This window comes from Pseudoliparis swirei, chromosome 18 (genome assembly GCF_029220125.1).
Source record: "Pseudoliparis swirei isolate HS2019 ecotype Mariana Trench chromosome 18, NWPU_hadal_v1, whole genome shotgun sequence".
NCBI lineage: Eukaryota > Metazoa > Chordata > Actinopteri > Perciformes > Liparidae > Pseudoliparis > Pseudoliparis swirei.
This window is the reverse complement of record NC_079405.1, coordinates 23,535,680-23,552,032: the sequence shown is the minus strand read 5'-3', so window position 1 is coordinate 23,552,032 and position 16,353 is coordinate 23,535,680. Positions and strand designations below refer to the sequence as shown.

The following is a 16,353-nucleotide window of genomic DNA, read 5'->3' as shown; positions in this document are numbered from 1 at the left end:
GTGTGTATGTTTCTGTGTGTTTGTTTGTTTTTGTGTGTGTTTTTATGAGTGAGCATGTGTGTGTGTGTGTGTGTGTGTTTGTGTGTGTGTGTTAGTGTCTGTGTGTGTGTGTGTGTGTTAGTGTCTGTGTGTAAAGGCGTGTATCTGTGTGTTTGTGTGTGTGTTTGTTTGTGTTTGTGTCTATGTGTTTATGAGTGAGTGTGTGTGTGTGTTTGTGTGTGTATGTGTGTGAGCGTGTGTATGTTTCTGTGTGTGTTTTTTTGTGTTTGTGTGTGTGTTTATGAGTGTGTGTGTGTGTGTGTGTGTGTGTGTGCGCTACACGCACTTACACTGGGTACAATGTGCAGGTGGTAACTCGTGCTGCTGGATCTCGTGCTCTTGTATTATTGATGAGTGTTGGGGGCTCCGGCTCCTCGGGCTCAGGAGATAATAGCCGGCTGCATGCGCGATGGCGCGGCCTCGTCCCAGCCGCTGGGTTGAGTCGTGTTTCTCTTGTTGTTTCCCTAAGTACTGTAACCGCCCTGATTAGCGTACTGATGCATTCCTCCCAGGGATAGAGCGTTTAGCTTCTAATCCACACAACAAAGCAGGAGCCCACACTGGCTCTCTGCACTCACTTACTTCTTGTCATTTTAATTCCGGCTCATTATTTGGAATCAAAGATGTCAACAAAGGCGCTGTTTTCATCCCCCGGATTGCTTAAAGTGGCAGAATTTTTTTCAATTGTTGACCACTCAAAGTCAACAAAGGAGCAGAGCCTGAGCGAACTGCTGCGAGGAGAGACCCGAGACACGTGAGCCGTCAGGCGAGCCGAGCGGGTCGACGAAGAAAATCTGTCATCAGTGGCAGTTTGATGGCCGGTTTTTTTCTTTGAGGATTCCATTTTTTCTTGGAGGGGGTTGCCATTTTTGTTGGGCCTCACTCTTAACCACATAACTTTAAACCATGTCCGACAAGCGCACAGCAACCCAATTCACACATTTCATCCAGATGAGTTGCCGCATCTCCCCGTTGTCATTGACGGCGGTAAACGAAAAGCTTTTCAGGTGCCCGCCGTGTTTTTTCTGCGTTCACGTCTGCGGTCCTCCCCCTCCCCCTCCTCCTCTCTTTTTGCCTTTCAGCTGCGGTACTGGAATAAAAGTGAAAGGGAAGACACGGCCAGCGTGCAAAGGACTGTGGGAAATCAGACGTCGACCGTTATCCGCGGCGTGAAAGGCAGCACCGCGTATTACATCTCCGTCAGGGCGTACAACACGGCCGGAACGGGGCCCCCCAGCTCCACGGTCAACGTCACCACCAAGAAACCGCGTGAGTATCGCATCCGATCATGACTTCGGGGGTCATTCACATCTTCATTGAGGTGACTTAATGTTGTTGTTTTTTGTATGCTCTCAGCGCCCAGTCAGCCACCAGTGAAACTGATGTGGAACACATTAAATTCCAAGATCATATTGAACTGGGAGCAGGTCAAGGCCCTTGAGAACGAGTCAGAGGTCACGGGATACAAAGTAAGCACTCAGCTGCCCGGCTCTATCAGACGATTGTGGGGTTTTTTTTGCGGCTATTGCTTCGGCTCCTGACTCCGTTCGCCCCTCAGGTGCTGTACAAGAAGAGTCGACACAGCCGACCCAACGTCATGGAAACCAACACGACCTCTGTGGAGCTCGCCCTGCCCACCGATGAGGACTACATCATCCAGATACAGCCCTTCGGAGAGGGAGGGGAAGGCAGCAGTAGCAAGCAGTTCACCATCCCGAGGATACCAGGTCAGTGGAGAGATAGCCGGAGCCTCCCCTCGTGGCCCAGTTGAATAAGCCACTCCCCCCCCCCCCCCCCCCCGCTGCTGCTATCTCGCCTGAACAGATTCGCTTATCATCGTCTCCGAAAGAAGGAACAGAGGGGGGGGGGGAGGCCGGGGCGGATAATGCGCTACATGAGACATTTTTTTTGTAATCGGGGCCTCTTAAGAGACGTGACACCGTAATGCAAGCGCTGCATGAAAAGGTGGAGCAATTTAGTGAGAAAATACTTTCAATGTCTCATTTCGTCCCGCTCAAGTAATAATAACTCTCGGGCAATTTTTTGGTGGGGGAAATGAGTTTTTCAGCTGATGCAGGCGAGAGAGAGAGAGAGAGAGAGAGAGACGATTAATGGAGTGAAATGGCAAAAAATGTCTGTTTTCCCGCCCACTGCGAACACACTAACAGCCCCGTTCTTTCGCACCGTTTCAGGCCCCAACGCGGTCGGCTCAGCGTCCAAGGTCTCCACTCTGTCAGCCCTCAGTACAATAGCGCTGTCGTTCACAGCCCGGACATCTTTATGACAAACGGCTCTCGGCAGACGTTGCATCTGATGTGGGAGGCGGCTCGACGGCGGAACGCAAACACAACCCACTCCGGTGTCGCTACATCCATTCATCTAGATTTTAGAGGCAAAAAGGAAGAAAGAATAAAGAAAAAAATATGACATTAAAAAAAAAAATGTTTTAAAAAAATACGGCGATGATGAGATGTTGAGATGATAGGGAAGGAGTCCCCTTCAGCGGCCAGGCTAAGTAAAGGAGATTGAGCGATGTCGTGACTATGTTGTTACCAAAGCAGCTTTCATAAGAAAGAAAATGGAGAGAAAAAATGTCTTATATGCATCTTTTTTTGTATGACATGTTGAAGCTTTTATAGATTTTATGTATTTATTTTCCGTTATCAATTGAAAGTTTGTCTGTTCTTACGGGTGAGAGAACAATTAGTTGCGTGGCAAATAACATCAAATGTTCCAGACGGGAAGTTGCGAGTTGTTCTTCTAAAATAAGGTCATAAACTTGTGACATTTGGTTCCAACAGTAGTTTCTTGTATTCAAGTGAATGAATGAACTGTTACATCTCTGCATTTCCGTTTCTGCAATATGTCACACATGTTTCAAATCGAAGGACCGCGTCCTCATTGGTCATCTTTATTTCAAAACTAAACTAAGATTTCTTTTTTTTTCAGCAAATAAAGAGTAAAAAAAATATATATATATATATATATATCAATACAAGTTATCATCCAACATCAGATAACGCGAACTTGCAATACCTGCATACAATATGTACATTGAGTTATGAGTCGTGTGAGTCATTCCTCCTGTCTCGGGCTGCGTATTGTTTAAAAGATTACGATGCCAGTACCAAAAAACAGTGATACCGATAACAAGATTACACCCATATTATACCTTTTTTTTTACCCCCTACTACATTTAATAATCAGACGCCGCATAAAGCAAAACCATACAAATATTCTTCTTTTTTTCTTCTTCTATATCTAGGTACAAAAAAAGGTTTTGAATGCAGGTATCATTTGACTGAGGAAGATTCAATCTTACCAGGCGCCGGCCGGCTTATGTGGGTTGATACTTTGAAGGTATGGAGGCCCTTTGAGTAAGTTGGGGGTTGAGCGAGAGGCTGTAGCAGTCCGAGTTCTCCGAGTCCAAAGTAGCTCTCATCCAAAGCCCACTTGTTGTGTTCTTACAAATGTTTCCTTGCATTGAGTTTGTTGCTGGGATAACCCACTGACAAAATAAACGTACACTCCTGCTACCCGTACAAAGATACCCCCCCTTCTCCATTGTGATTTTACAAAGAATGGAAATGACATTACAAGGAAGATCCGAAAGGATGACTCGACGATTACAGCGACCAAAAACTCGTTCATCGCGCAAATTACACGGAGGATTCTTTCCGTGCCAGGCCTCTCGGGGGAAGGTGACCAAGATCCCCCCCCCCAAAAAAAGTCGATGGGTGTCCCTCAGAGCCATCCGTGTGATCGCGACTGACCTCGATACCGGAAATAGCCCCCCATGTTATTTTGGAGAGAGCCCCTCCCCCATTGGGTTCCTCTACCTTTGGCCCACTGTACTGCACTGGTGACCGGACCCTCTGTGGCCGTCTCATGATCCTCATCCTTTCAGTTCGCCCTGAGTCTAGAGCTATTCTTTGCCTTCTGTGTGCCTCATCATATGTTCAAAATCCTCAGGTCCTTAAAGAGCCTTAACTTATCATAGATGTATATCCACAAAAAAAACATTAGGAGACATAGAACGGACGGAGCAGCCGCGGTGACGTTTACATGCTGCTGCGTTGGAAGATGCTGTATGTGATTGGGATCAGGTGGTGGGGAGGGGGGGTGGGGGGGGGGGCATCCTGTGCGCACTGCTGAGGATACCAAGGTCCGTTTGAATGGCGTTATGCTATTTTGCATGGGATATTGGCAATATATGAGGCCTGGTGCATTTTTTTATATGTGTGTGTATTCTTATTAAAAGCCAATGCTGCTGATCTTTTCCTTTTTCCCATCGTCTCCCGATGCCAGCTGTGCTACAGAGGTGCGGTGCAGTCTGTGTGTCGCTTGTAATCCAGTCGAGTAGTTTGTACTTTGGGGGGGAGGTGCGCTGTAGGCCGCTGGGTCTCGCTCCGAATCATGCGTCGAGAAATGTGTGATTATACCGTTTTGTACACTTCAAAATCATTTATATAAAAGAACCTTTCTAAAGAGATGATTTAACTTGGTTTTTATGTCATAACTCTGTTTCATACTGTCGCTAACTGTTGCTCGGCATGACTGTACTCGTGTCCTCTCTCTTTCTGTCCACTTGCTAAATCGGCTGAATGGCTTCGGCAACACGCAAGGGTCATGCATCCGATAGGTGTGTGTGTACCGTGTGTGTGTGTGTGTACCATGGAGTCTGAACCATGAGGAGCCCCATGTCTATGCTTTTTGTCTCAGCCCCCCCCCCCCCCCCCTGAGATGTTCTGGGTCTACTGTCCATGTACGCTCCACATGAGGGTTTCCTCCGTTGCTGTTTGTTGTTTATACTGTGTTAATAAAGATTATTGATTTATAGAACAATGTCAAGCTCTGTGGGTCCGTCCGTCAATACGACTGACACAGGAATGTTGTTCTGTGATCGCCATGGATGCTATGGGGGGAGGGGGGGTTTACATCTTTAACATGTATCGATAGGTTTACGACAGTGATGTAGTTTAGTACTGCTCAAATTAAAACAGAAGAGCACGACAAATTACAACTTTTCAAGTTCCAATAACACTGGATCCTATATTTCCCATAATGCGACACATTGCCTTCTTCGCCTTGTGGACTCGTAGACCGTGTTTAAGAAGTGGAAGTGGTTACTGTGACATTGTTGACACCCATTGGGTTTTTTTTACGACAGTTTAGTATCTTCGAGTTCGAGGGTGGAGCTACATTTTTGGTCAACCAACAGTTAATTTAATTTGATCTCACGACACACTGTGTAGGGGTTACATTTCTAGGATGAAAACACGTTGGTGGCGACCTCTCAATCATGAGGTAGCCACGCCTTAAAAGCCTACCCCACATTATCGTCTATTTCACTCTGAAGGGGACCATCATTTACCAAATGAATATTTAATGAGGGTTTAAAGAAGACTTGAAACTAGCAAATGAGACCATAAACTAATGTGTACAGTGTTTATTGAAGTAATAAATCAAGTGAGAAGTAGTCTTTTTTTCTCAGAGACTTCTGTACAACCTAACTTATTTTTTTCAACCAGATGAGTCGCCCCCTAGTGGCCATTAGAAAGAATGCAATTTTAAAGCCTCATTTAAAAAAAGAAAGAAGGGCGCCACCTGATTATCTCCTTTATGTGTTGTAAACGGCTTTCAAACTCCACATCCCACAGGCTTTCTGTTCAAAATGTGTCGTCTCCAAACATCTCCTGGGATAACCCCTCATGACGTCACGAATAAATCATCAGGGATTATTTTCTACGGTTTGACAAAGCTCCCCCTAGAGCTACAGAACTAGAATCCAAATCGGGTACAAACAGACTGAATCACCAGAGCTGACTTTGTGCAAACATGTTGCATGAATACATTAAAATGTGTGAATGTGTAAAAACAATCTTGAGTAAATTAATTCAAATAAAAAGTAAAGAATATCTGAACAAAAAGATTGAAAAATTTTAATCCGAAAGAAGATTTCTCGCTGTGCGGAACATTTTGTGAACAAATGAAGATAAACTCGGATTTTAAAAAAATGTGTGTGAGTGCATGAAGAAGATGTGCATAAAGGTTACCAAAAAAATGTGTGTGAAATAAAGGTCCCACAAAATGTGATTGTTACAGTGGGTATGGAAAGTATTCAGAGCCCTTTAAATTGTTCACTCTTTGTTTCATTGCATCCATTTACTGAAATCAAAAAAGTTCATTTTATTCCTCATTAATGTTCACTCAGCACTCCATCTTGACAGAAAATAACTGAAATGTAGAAGTTTTTGCAAATGTATAAAAAAAAATAAAAAAAACTGAAATAGGAAATGGTCATAATGGTCTGAATACTTTTCCGAATGTGTAAATCTCAAGTTTACGCCGACAAATCAAACCTACGAGTACCAGTTAGGAGGCGGGCTGCGGCCCCTTTCTCTTCGCTCACTGGTGCATGAAGCCAACACAAATTCCCCGGATCTTCCAACGATCTTCCGCATCTATGGGTCCATAAAGAGCTGCAGGAAGGAGTCCTTAATAAACCCATAAATGTGACAGCATGTTTGCCCTCTTCTCAAAGTCAACAGGCTTTTTTTTAATTACATATTTTGGTTAGATGCCTGAAATAAGATATGTGGTGAACACCAGCTTGACATATTTAAAGGTTTGGTTTTACAGCATTAAAAAACATTCATAAATACCACCCTTGTGAATTGTAAAACATTTAAGTGTCCCTAAAAAAAAGCCAGCTGCTTGCAAGTCAAAAAGAGACTGCTGGAGGGCAAGTCTGCCTTTGGCTCGGCTCACTTGGCGACGAGACCTAATGGGACTGGGATTTCTCCGAGGCCTCGGGTCTTCCAATGAATCAAAGTTTGTGTGAATGAGTAGATGATTCTGATAAGACATCAATCAGAGGACGAGGTAAAAAAAGAAAAATCACAAGATATCTGGGTATGAGTATTTTAATGTATAAGTACCTGCCAAATGTTCACCCGAGGTAGAACAAGCCAATTACATCTTTAACCTTTTCACATCCTGAGGGAGCTCACCATACAAGGCGTGCACAGCTGTCTCAAGAATATTACACCCTCCTGCCATCTGACTCTATGTTCATGCCAAGAGTTTCTCCCATTTAACTTCATTTAACAATAACATGCATTAGAAGCTACTCTCAAGGCTTCGATTCTTTGATTTGACTTTGATTCTTTTGATTTTCAAGACATTAGTCATCATGTAATCTTAAGTGTAGTAAACTGTCTCAAGTTGGCCTATTATTTTTCAATAAACGCTTAACATGATATGGAACAATCAACAACAAACAAATTCCTATACATAAAATAGTGTATTGATAAAGGTGTCATCTTTGTTTAAGATGCACTTAGCAATATACCTCTAAAAAAGACTCTATATTAATGTTTCCTGTAAAAGGATGTAACAATACTATGAAGAGTTTATCACATAAACTTCTGTTTCTCCAAAAAGTTCCTAATTAGTGAGAAAGTTCTGTCTGATCCTACGTGTACTAATCATTTCAGATCTCCCCTCATATTGTCTGTATCACTTTTTATTTCTTTTATCGTCTTTGTTTTGTTTGTTAACGGTGTTTCATATATAATAAATACAATGTGTGAATAGAAAATAAAAAAATTGAAAAAAACTCAGTGACACCTCGTCTAGTTATTTTTTAAACAACGCAACATTTTTACCAAAAAGCAGTGAAATCTTCTTCTTTTTTGTGCATTTTAACAAATAGAATAAAGATCTCGCTGATATGAAACTGTGTTTTAAATACTCTAGAGCATATCTGTGATAATCTAGTTTAGATATCAGAGTTTTTGATGTGGACCTGGACCAATGTGGTCTATACCAGGAGCCTTTTCTCATTAAATGCACAATTGTCACAATATAAGCAGCTCATCTGTTGAACTATATATATATATATATATATATATATATATGAACATCTTGACATTCAGACATTGTTCCATATGATTCCCCCTCCCTTGAATATTAATATCTCTGGTGTCCAGACCTTAAGAATGCCTAAAGCTGCCGCTGAAAGGAGCTCGTTTGTCTTCTTTATCAGAGAGAAAGACAGAAGGTGAGGAGAGGTGGACTGGAATAACACGACCATCTCTACACAGCTGGAAACTGCAACAGTTAAATGGCATTTTTTTTTTAGAATTGAACCATTGTCTGCCCGTGAAGAGATGGTTTTCTGGGCCTGCAGCAGCTGGAGAACCAGCAGGAGGCTCATCACAGGTATTTACTCTGCTTATTGTTTGAGTAACTACAGTATGCCATACAAATAAAACATAATAAAGACAAACCCAAACAATGATATTACGAATAAAATAAAAGTAGGGGTGTCCAAGTTTTCATTAACATAATAATTGAAGAAGCCAAGATATCTATATTGTCTACCGAGTCACGTAACACACGTTTGTGTGTCGTTTTGATTTGTGTGTAAATATTTTAAACCAACAGCCTGATTGATGTCATCAGTGCGAGACCATTATGGATGTATAGAATTAGCACAGAGTCACATGAAGCGCAGATTAATCACATATTATCCATAATAGTGAAATAAAAAGTCGTACTGCCTTCATCATCTGATTAAGTACAACATATGCAATCTGGAGATTTGCATTAATGCTTTCTCGTCTAATAATGATACACCTTGAACAACAAATATGTGTTGAAATCAGCAGCAGGAGAGCGAGTGATCATTAAAATGACTAATGACCCGATTTATTTTAATTAAAGGAGATACAATCCTTTATTTAATTGAGTTGTGTGTCTTTATGTTATTAACTATAATCGCTTACTATAACACGGTGAAACGATAACAGATATGTGTTTATGGTTTAAACTGACTTCGGGGCGACGGTGAGAATAAGATGCAGCGTTGTATAACAAAATCCATCTCGATCTTTCTTTATGGCATCGACTCATTTTGTTTTTGACTTTTTTCGACCTTCTTATTATGACTTCTGAATGACTTTTTATCTTATTATATTTCTTTGCTCAACTATAACTTTTATCGGCACACTGTACTAGGATATTGTTACATTCTAATCATACTAGTTATTTATAGAAGACTATAAGTTGAATATATTATTGCTTTTTCAATATACTATATCATGACATTAAACACCACATTATGGCTTTTCATGGTTTCTTCCAGATATTTTGTTGTGCGACTTGTTTGCAATATTATACTTTTTTTTACAGAACTTTTTCCACATATTTTACGATAACTTTTATCTGGACTTTTTGATAGACACTTATTTTCAAACAGATTAAACCCGTACTACCCCAACATACCACACAATGACATTTTTTATGATGTTTTTTTTTCAAATACTATATTATTATTTGTTTGAAGATCCTTCTCAACCTATTGTACACTAACCTTTTACTCATACAATTTTACAGCTTTTTATTACTTTTTTTAAATTAACACAGTGAAATTTGTAGAACTATTTTTAAATAGCATTCGAAGGCTTCTTCCCTGCAATATTATTTCTTTTTAGTAAGGTTCTTTCTACATATGACCTTTTTCAAGATTCAAGATTCAAGATGTTTTATTTGTCAAGAGTCTTAATGTTCTTTCGCACCACTTGTTTTTTGCGCAAAGTTTATGTCCAAAAGTGTGCTTTTGTTTTGCCCACTCGCTGTAATCTGACTTTTTTAAAGCATACTTGACCTTTACATTTTTTTGTAAGAATAATTGACTCATCTAATGAATAATCATTGATCATAAAAAAAATTAAACCTTAGTTGCAACCAAAATTATATATTTTTTCATGCCATTTATATGACTCTTTTGAATAAATTTCTCCCGTATACTATGCCATGACATTTAAAAGAAATTTATTATAAAATTCTAAAAAATACGATACATATTTCAATGACACTTTATAATTGTCCCGTCTCTTTTTACGGTTTGTGAGTCATGTGTGAAACACTTCACTAACCTGTATGAAAGGTGCTATATGAATAAAGTTTGACCGATTGATTGATACTTTGACATTTGCAATGTTTTTATGGCATACTTTTCTATGACCCTTTAAAAAAAGATTCTGACATACTTTATGTACATTATGGATTTCTTTGTGACTGAATTTTATATTATATTTTAATTTAATAGACACACTACACTATTTTATGGCCAATATAATATTGTATTGGGTTAGTTTACAAGTTTTTCTAAATTCCAGCTAATATTTAAGTTCATTTCCAGTTCACCTCAAGGGAATCATCCTCCTCAAGTGGATTTAAGATTTCAAGATTCAAGATTCAAGATGTTTTATTTGTCACATACACACACAGGGTGTGCAGTGAAATGAAAGTGGCAATGCTCAGCAGGAATGTGCAAGGGCAACAAGTACACACTATTTACAATAAAAAACAACACAATATTTACAGTAAGTGTGTGTGTGTGTGTGTGTGTGTGTGTGTGTGTGTGTGTGTGTGTGTGTGTGTGTGCCTAAGAGGGGCAGTTGTGTGGGTCTATATGGGGGTCCTGGTGAGGTCGGAGTTCACAGTCCTGATGGCCTGAGGAAAGAAACTCTGTCTCAGTCTCTCTGTTCTTGCAGCGTGACTACGGAGGCGCCTGCCTGACCGCAGCAGCTGAAACAGTCTGTTGTTGGGGTGGTGAGGATCCTTCATGATCCTGCCGGCTCTGGTTCTGCACCTCCTGGTGTACAAGTCCTGCAGGGTGGGGAGTGTAGTCCCAATAGTGCGTTCAGCCGAACGCACTACTCTCTGCAGAGCCTTCCTGTCCTGAGCGGAGCAGTTGCCAAACCAGGCTGTGATGCTTCCTGTCAGGACGCTCTCTACAGCTCCAGAGTAGAAGGACTGAAGGATCCTCTGGGAAACTTTAAATTTCCTCAGCTGCCTGAGGTGGTAGAGGCGCTGCCTTGCCTTTCTCACCAGAGTGTCTGTGTTCGTTGACCATGTCAGATCCTCGGTGATGTGGACTCCCAGGTATTTATACCCGCTCACCCTCTCCACAGTAGTCCCGTTAATCCCCAGTGGTGAGTACATCCTCTGTTGTTGTACCCTCCTAAAGTCCACAATCAGCTCCTTAGTTTTGGTGACATTCATGATGAGGCTGTTGTCCTGGCACCAGAGTGACAGATCAGCAACTTCCTCCAGGTAGGCCTTCTCGTCGTTGTCGGAGATCAGGCCCACCACCACTGTGTCATCCGCAAACTTGATGATGGTGTTGAGCTGAACCTGGCCACACAGTCATGTGTGTACAGGGAGTACAGTAGGGGCTGAGGACGCAACCCTGGGGGATCCTGTGTTCAGGGTGAGGGATTTGAGGTGTGTCTGCCCACCCTGACCACCTGTGGCCTGGCGGTCAGGAAGTCCAGGATCCAAGCACACAGGGGGTGTTCAGTCCCAGCTCAATCAGCTTGGCGCGCAGTCTGGAGGGGACTATGGTGTTGAAAGCTGAACTATAATCAATGAACAGCAGTCTCACATAGCCCCCCCTCTGGCTGTCCAGATGAGAGAGTGTGGTGTGCAGTACCTGGGAGACAGCATCATCTGTGGATCTGTTTGGGCGATAAGCAAACTGCAGCGGGTCCATGGAGGAAGGGAGGAAGGCGCAGATGTAGTCCTTTATCAGCCTCTCAAAGCATTTCATGACCACCGAGGTGAGGGCCACCGGTCGGTAGTCATTCATACATGCTGGAGAAGCATTCTTGGGCACAGGGACAATAGTGGATCTCTTGAAGCAGGCGGGGACCACGGACTCAGCCAGGGAGAGGTTGAATATTGTGGTGAATTTCCCACTCCTTAGCCAATCAGGAGTGTGGATGCTCTGTCTGCAGAGAAGGGTCAATCCAGCCATCTTCAATCTCTTTATCACACTTGTGGCGCCTTGCAGGTGTTACCCCTGATACCCCCGGCGCAGAAGTTCTTGAAGATCTCTCGTAGTTCTTGGAGGGAAGACGGATCCAGAAACACTCCCTGATGACTTGCCGGGGGGCCATCAGCTGACGCTGAGGAAGCTGTGGACACCATCCACTCCACTGTGTCTGCTCTGCTGAATCATCAGCCTGGAGCATTCATGGCTATCACTGGTGACTTTAACCACACCACATTGGAAAAAAGCTCAGACAACCTTACATCAATACATAGACTGCACAACAAGGAACAATAAAACTCTGGACTTGCTGTATGCTAATAGTAAGGACGATACAGCGCCACTGCCCTTCCTCGGCAGGTCTGATCATGACCTGGTCCGGCTGACACCCAGGTATGTTCCTCTGGTGAAGAGGCTGCCGGTGACCACCAGGACTGTGAGGAGGTGGTCTCTGGAGGCTAACGACGCCTACAGGACTGCTTCGAGTCAACGGACTGGGATGTGTTGTGTGGACCGCACGGGAGGACATCAACAGTATGACCGACTGCATCACGGAATACATCAAGTTCTGTGAACACACCACCATCCCATCACGGACTGTGCGCTGCTTCCCCAACAACAAGCCCTGGATCAACAGGGACCTGAAGGCGCTTCTTAACATGAAGAAAGCTGCTTTCAGGTCTGGAGACAGGGATGAGCTGAGGAAAGCCCAGCGCAACCTAAAGGTGAAGCTCAGGAGGCAAGGACTCCTACAGGAGGAAGCTGGAGGCCAAACTCCAGCTGAACAACACAAGGGAGGTGTGGTCTGGCATGAAGCAGATAACTGGCTTCAAGGTGGGAGGGAGACAGCCAGGGGCTCCTGGAGAGGCCAACGAGCTGAACTGTTTTTTCAATAGGTTCAGTTCACAGCCCTCTCTGTCTCCTCCACATCACACCTCCCAAACACCTCCCCTCTGTCCCCTGCTGAGCTGCACATCCACCGAGCCCTCAATAACAATGGGCTCCTCCACCTCCCCCTCTCTGTGACGACTGACCAGGTGAGAAGACAGCTGGAGAAACTACACCAGCGCAGAGCTGAAGGTCCTGATGGCATCAGCCCCAGGGTCCTAAAGACCTGCGCCACCCAGCTGTCTGGTGTCCTGCAGCGCCTCTTCAACCTCAGCCTGAGGCTGGGGAAGTCCCGTGCTGTGGAAGACGTCGTGCCTGGTCCCTGTCCCCAAGAAGTCAACACCATCTGGCCTCAACGACTACCGACCGTCGCCTCACCTCCCATGTGATGAAGGTGCTGGAGAGGCTGGTCTTGGCTCACCTCCGCGCAGGTGAAATCGTCGCTGGACCTCTGCAATTTGCTTACCAGCCTCATGTGGGAGTGGACGACGCCATCATCTACCTGCTGCAACGAGCTCAGTCGCACCTGGATGGAACCTGCAAAATATTGAGAGTCACTTTCTTTGACTTCTCCAGTGCATTTAACACCATCCAGCCACTGCTGCTGAGTGAGAAGCTGCTGGTGGCCGTGTGGACGCTGCCCACCATCTCCTGGATCACTGACTACCTCACAGGCAGACCACAGTTTGTCAGAATGGGGCGTGTGCTGTCTGGAATGGTGGTCAGTGATGTTGGAGCCCCACAGGGAACTGTTCTGTCTCCCTTCCTCTTCACCCTGTACACCAGTGACTTCCAGTACAACACGGAGTCATGCCATCTGCAGAAGTACTCTGATGATTCTGCAGTGGTCGGGTGTATTAGGGATGGACGGGAGGAGGAGTACAAGGCAGTGGTGAGTGACTTTGTAAAGTGGGCCGATGAGAACCACCTGCGGCTGAACGTGGCCAAGACCAGAGAGATGGTGGTGGACTTCAGGAGGAAGGCGACAGCTCCTACACCTCTGAGTGTCCTGGGAGTGGACGTGGACATGGTGGAGGAGTACAAGTACCTGGGCGTCTCCATCGACAGCCGACTGAACTGGAAGGCCAACATCAACGCTGTGTACAAGAAGGGGATGAGTCGACTCTTTTTCCTGAGAAAGCTTCGATCCTTCAACGTGTGCAGCAAGATGCTGGAGTTATTCTACCAGTCGGTTGTGGCCAGTGTGCTGCACTTTGCCATTGTCTGCTGGGGAGCAGCATCGGAGCCGGTGACACCAGCCGTCTTAACAAACTGGTTAGGAAGGCTGGCTCCATCATCGGCTGCCAGCTGGAGCACCTGGAACAGGTGGTGGAGAGGAGGACGTTGAAGAAACTGGTGTCCATATTGGACAACCCGGACCACCCTCTCCACCACCTCCTACAGGGACAGAGGAGTACTTTCTCCAAACGTCTCCTCACGCTCCGCTGCCACAAGGACAGATACAGGAGAACATTCCTGCCGACGGCTATGAGGCTCTACAACAGTTCACCTCTTGCCAGATCACCCTAACCCTTCTTATATTTGTGTTTTTTATTTTTATTTTTATTCTTGTGTGTTGCTGCTACTGGCTCGACAAATTTCCCCTTGGGGATTAATAAAGTATATATCTATCTATCTATCTATCTATCTATCTAAGAGAACATGGAAAACTTCTTCCACTCTGCACTCAACATTCTAAGTACCGATTTAGGCCACTAGAGGGCGACGCCACGCAATGACGCTGCCCTCCTCAAAGAACGCACAGAGAATATATGCCCTTCATTACGGGCAACAGGTCAAAGTGCAACCCCTCTCCCCTCTTTCGTGGAATCAGAGACAGTTGTTTGAATCATACTGAGACATTTATTTATGCATGTATGTTTTCCATTGAGACTGAATGCAAATACAGCAAATACACACCACCAAGCACTGGGGGATGGGGGGCCGGGGGGGGGAATGCAGAGCAACAAGAAGGCAGTGGAGAAATGAAGGTGGAGGCTAAACAGCGGCGCAGCTTGATGCTCTTCATGAAAAAATCAAATAAAAAAATTAAAAGACAACCTCATATCCATAATCTGAACTCATCTGGTTTTCCACATCGACGGGGGCCAAAGGTCCAACATTCAGAGGAGGCGTCTCAATGTCACATTCCCTGCCAGACAATAATTCACTTTTTTTTTTTTTTAATAAGGCCGGCCTTTTTCGTCTGCCGACTTCACCCTTTGACTGAGAGGAGAGGTTGTCTCCACTTCTGCCTCGTGGTGATTCACAGCGCGCCGATCGCTGAGGCTGCGGCTCCCGTCGACCACGACTCCAAGCACAAGGCAGCCAATCACGAGACACTTCCATTGCTTACGACTCCACTCACTGCCTCGCCCCTTGGGCCAAAAAAACACATTCCCGCTCCTGTCAATTTATACATAGTTTACAGGGTCCCAAACAGAAGTATAGATATTTATATATATAAATATCTATATATATATATAAATAGAGGCCCTCCATCATTCAACCTCTCCATCAGTAGTGTGTCCAGTACCACAGCACAGATAAGCCTTCTTGTGTGTGTGTGTGTGTGTGTGTGTGTCCCTCACCAATAAGTTTACAGTATACGTATGTGCTGCTGTCATTACAAGAAAGTGCCTTCGCAATAATCCAGGGTCATTAGACCTCCCCGAAAAATAAAGACGATAGATACAAATAATCAGTTTGAGAATCTCGTTTCCTCAGACACATCAACAGCAGGGGTCGACAGTTTCAAGTCAATGGGTGGGGGTGGGGTGGGGGGGAGGAATGTGAGGATGAGAGGGCGACAAAGCCATGGTCACAGAGTTTATCGAGGGGGGATGAGGGGGGGGGTTGCTTTCTTTTAAGTATACCGCTATCTCTGTGTCATAGGTTTTGGTTACGGGTTGGATTATACACGAGAGTTCACAGTGTTCTCCCTTTAGAGGACAGAGGACACAAGGACACGAGGAGCGATGGCTGCTTATTGCAAAACGTCCTTTTTACAAGCGATGAGTTAACAATGACGGGCTGCATCACGGGGAATTCTCATGGACCATTAGGTGATGCATAGTATATTATCAAAGGTCATCCAGGTTATAAGTGGCAGCCGATCGGGGCGGGGGGGGGGGGGGGGGGGGGTGTGTATGGACGTTGCGCCGTGAGTCTCGGGGGGGCCGGGGGGTTGGGGGCGGTGGGGGGGAAGCACAGGCCTCACATTCACCACTCCTATAAATACAATTAGAAACTCGTACACCATAACTTAAAAGAGTTAATCCAACAAAACAAACAAACAAACAAAAACAAATAAAGTACCCATGTTAGTCTTGTGGTTTGAAACATTTCAGGCGCGTGCAAACTTTAAAACCTTTTTTTGGGGGGGAAGTTTTCGTTTTAAAGCCGCTATTATTCCCAAAAACGACTGAAGGGTCTCCCCCCAGGTCACTGCACTTCTCTTCAATCAGCACAACTTTACACAATGTCGTCAAACTCCTCTGTTTTGGCTCTCTGATAAACTTTGTAAGATCTCCCAGCAAAAAGTTATATTTACTTTTGAAATGAGGTTTTTATCCTGTTCA

The 16,353-nt window shown here is 44.4% G+C and overlaps 1 protein-coding gene across 1 annotated transcript in view; it reads left to right on the top strand.

Moving 5' to 3' along the window:
* cntn4 (contactin 4) overlaps positions 1–4,313 on the top strand; it is a 171,183-nt gene extending 166,870 nt beyond the window's left edge. Inside the window, exons 20-23 of the mRNA XM_056437610.1 lie at positions 1,122–1,308; positions 1,396–1,508; positions 1,598–1,766; positions 2,232–4,313. Of these exons, the coding sequence (XP_056293585.1) occupies positions 1,122–1,308; positions 1,396–1,508; positions 1,598–1,766; positions 2,232–2,323 (561 nt within the window). The 3' untranslated portion in view covers positions 2,324–4,313. The remainder of the gene's footprint in view (positions 1–1,121; positions 1,309–1,395; positions 1,509–1,597; positions 1,767–2,231) is intronic.
* Positions 4,314–16,353: the final 12,040 nt, after the last annotated feature.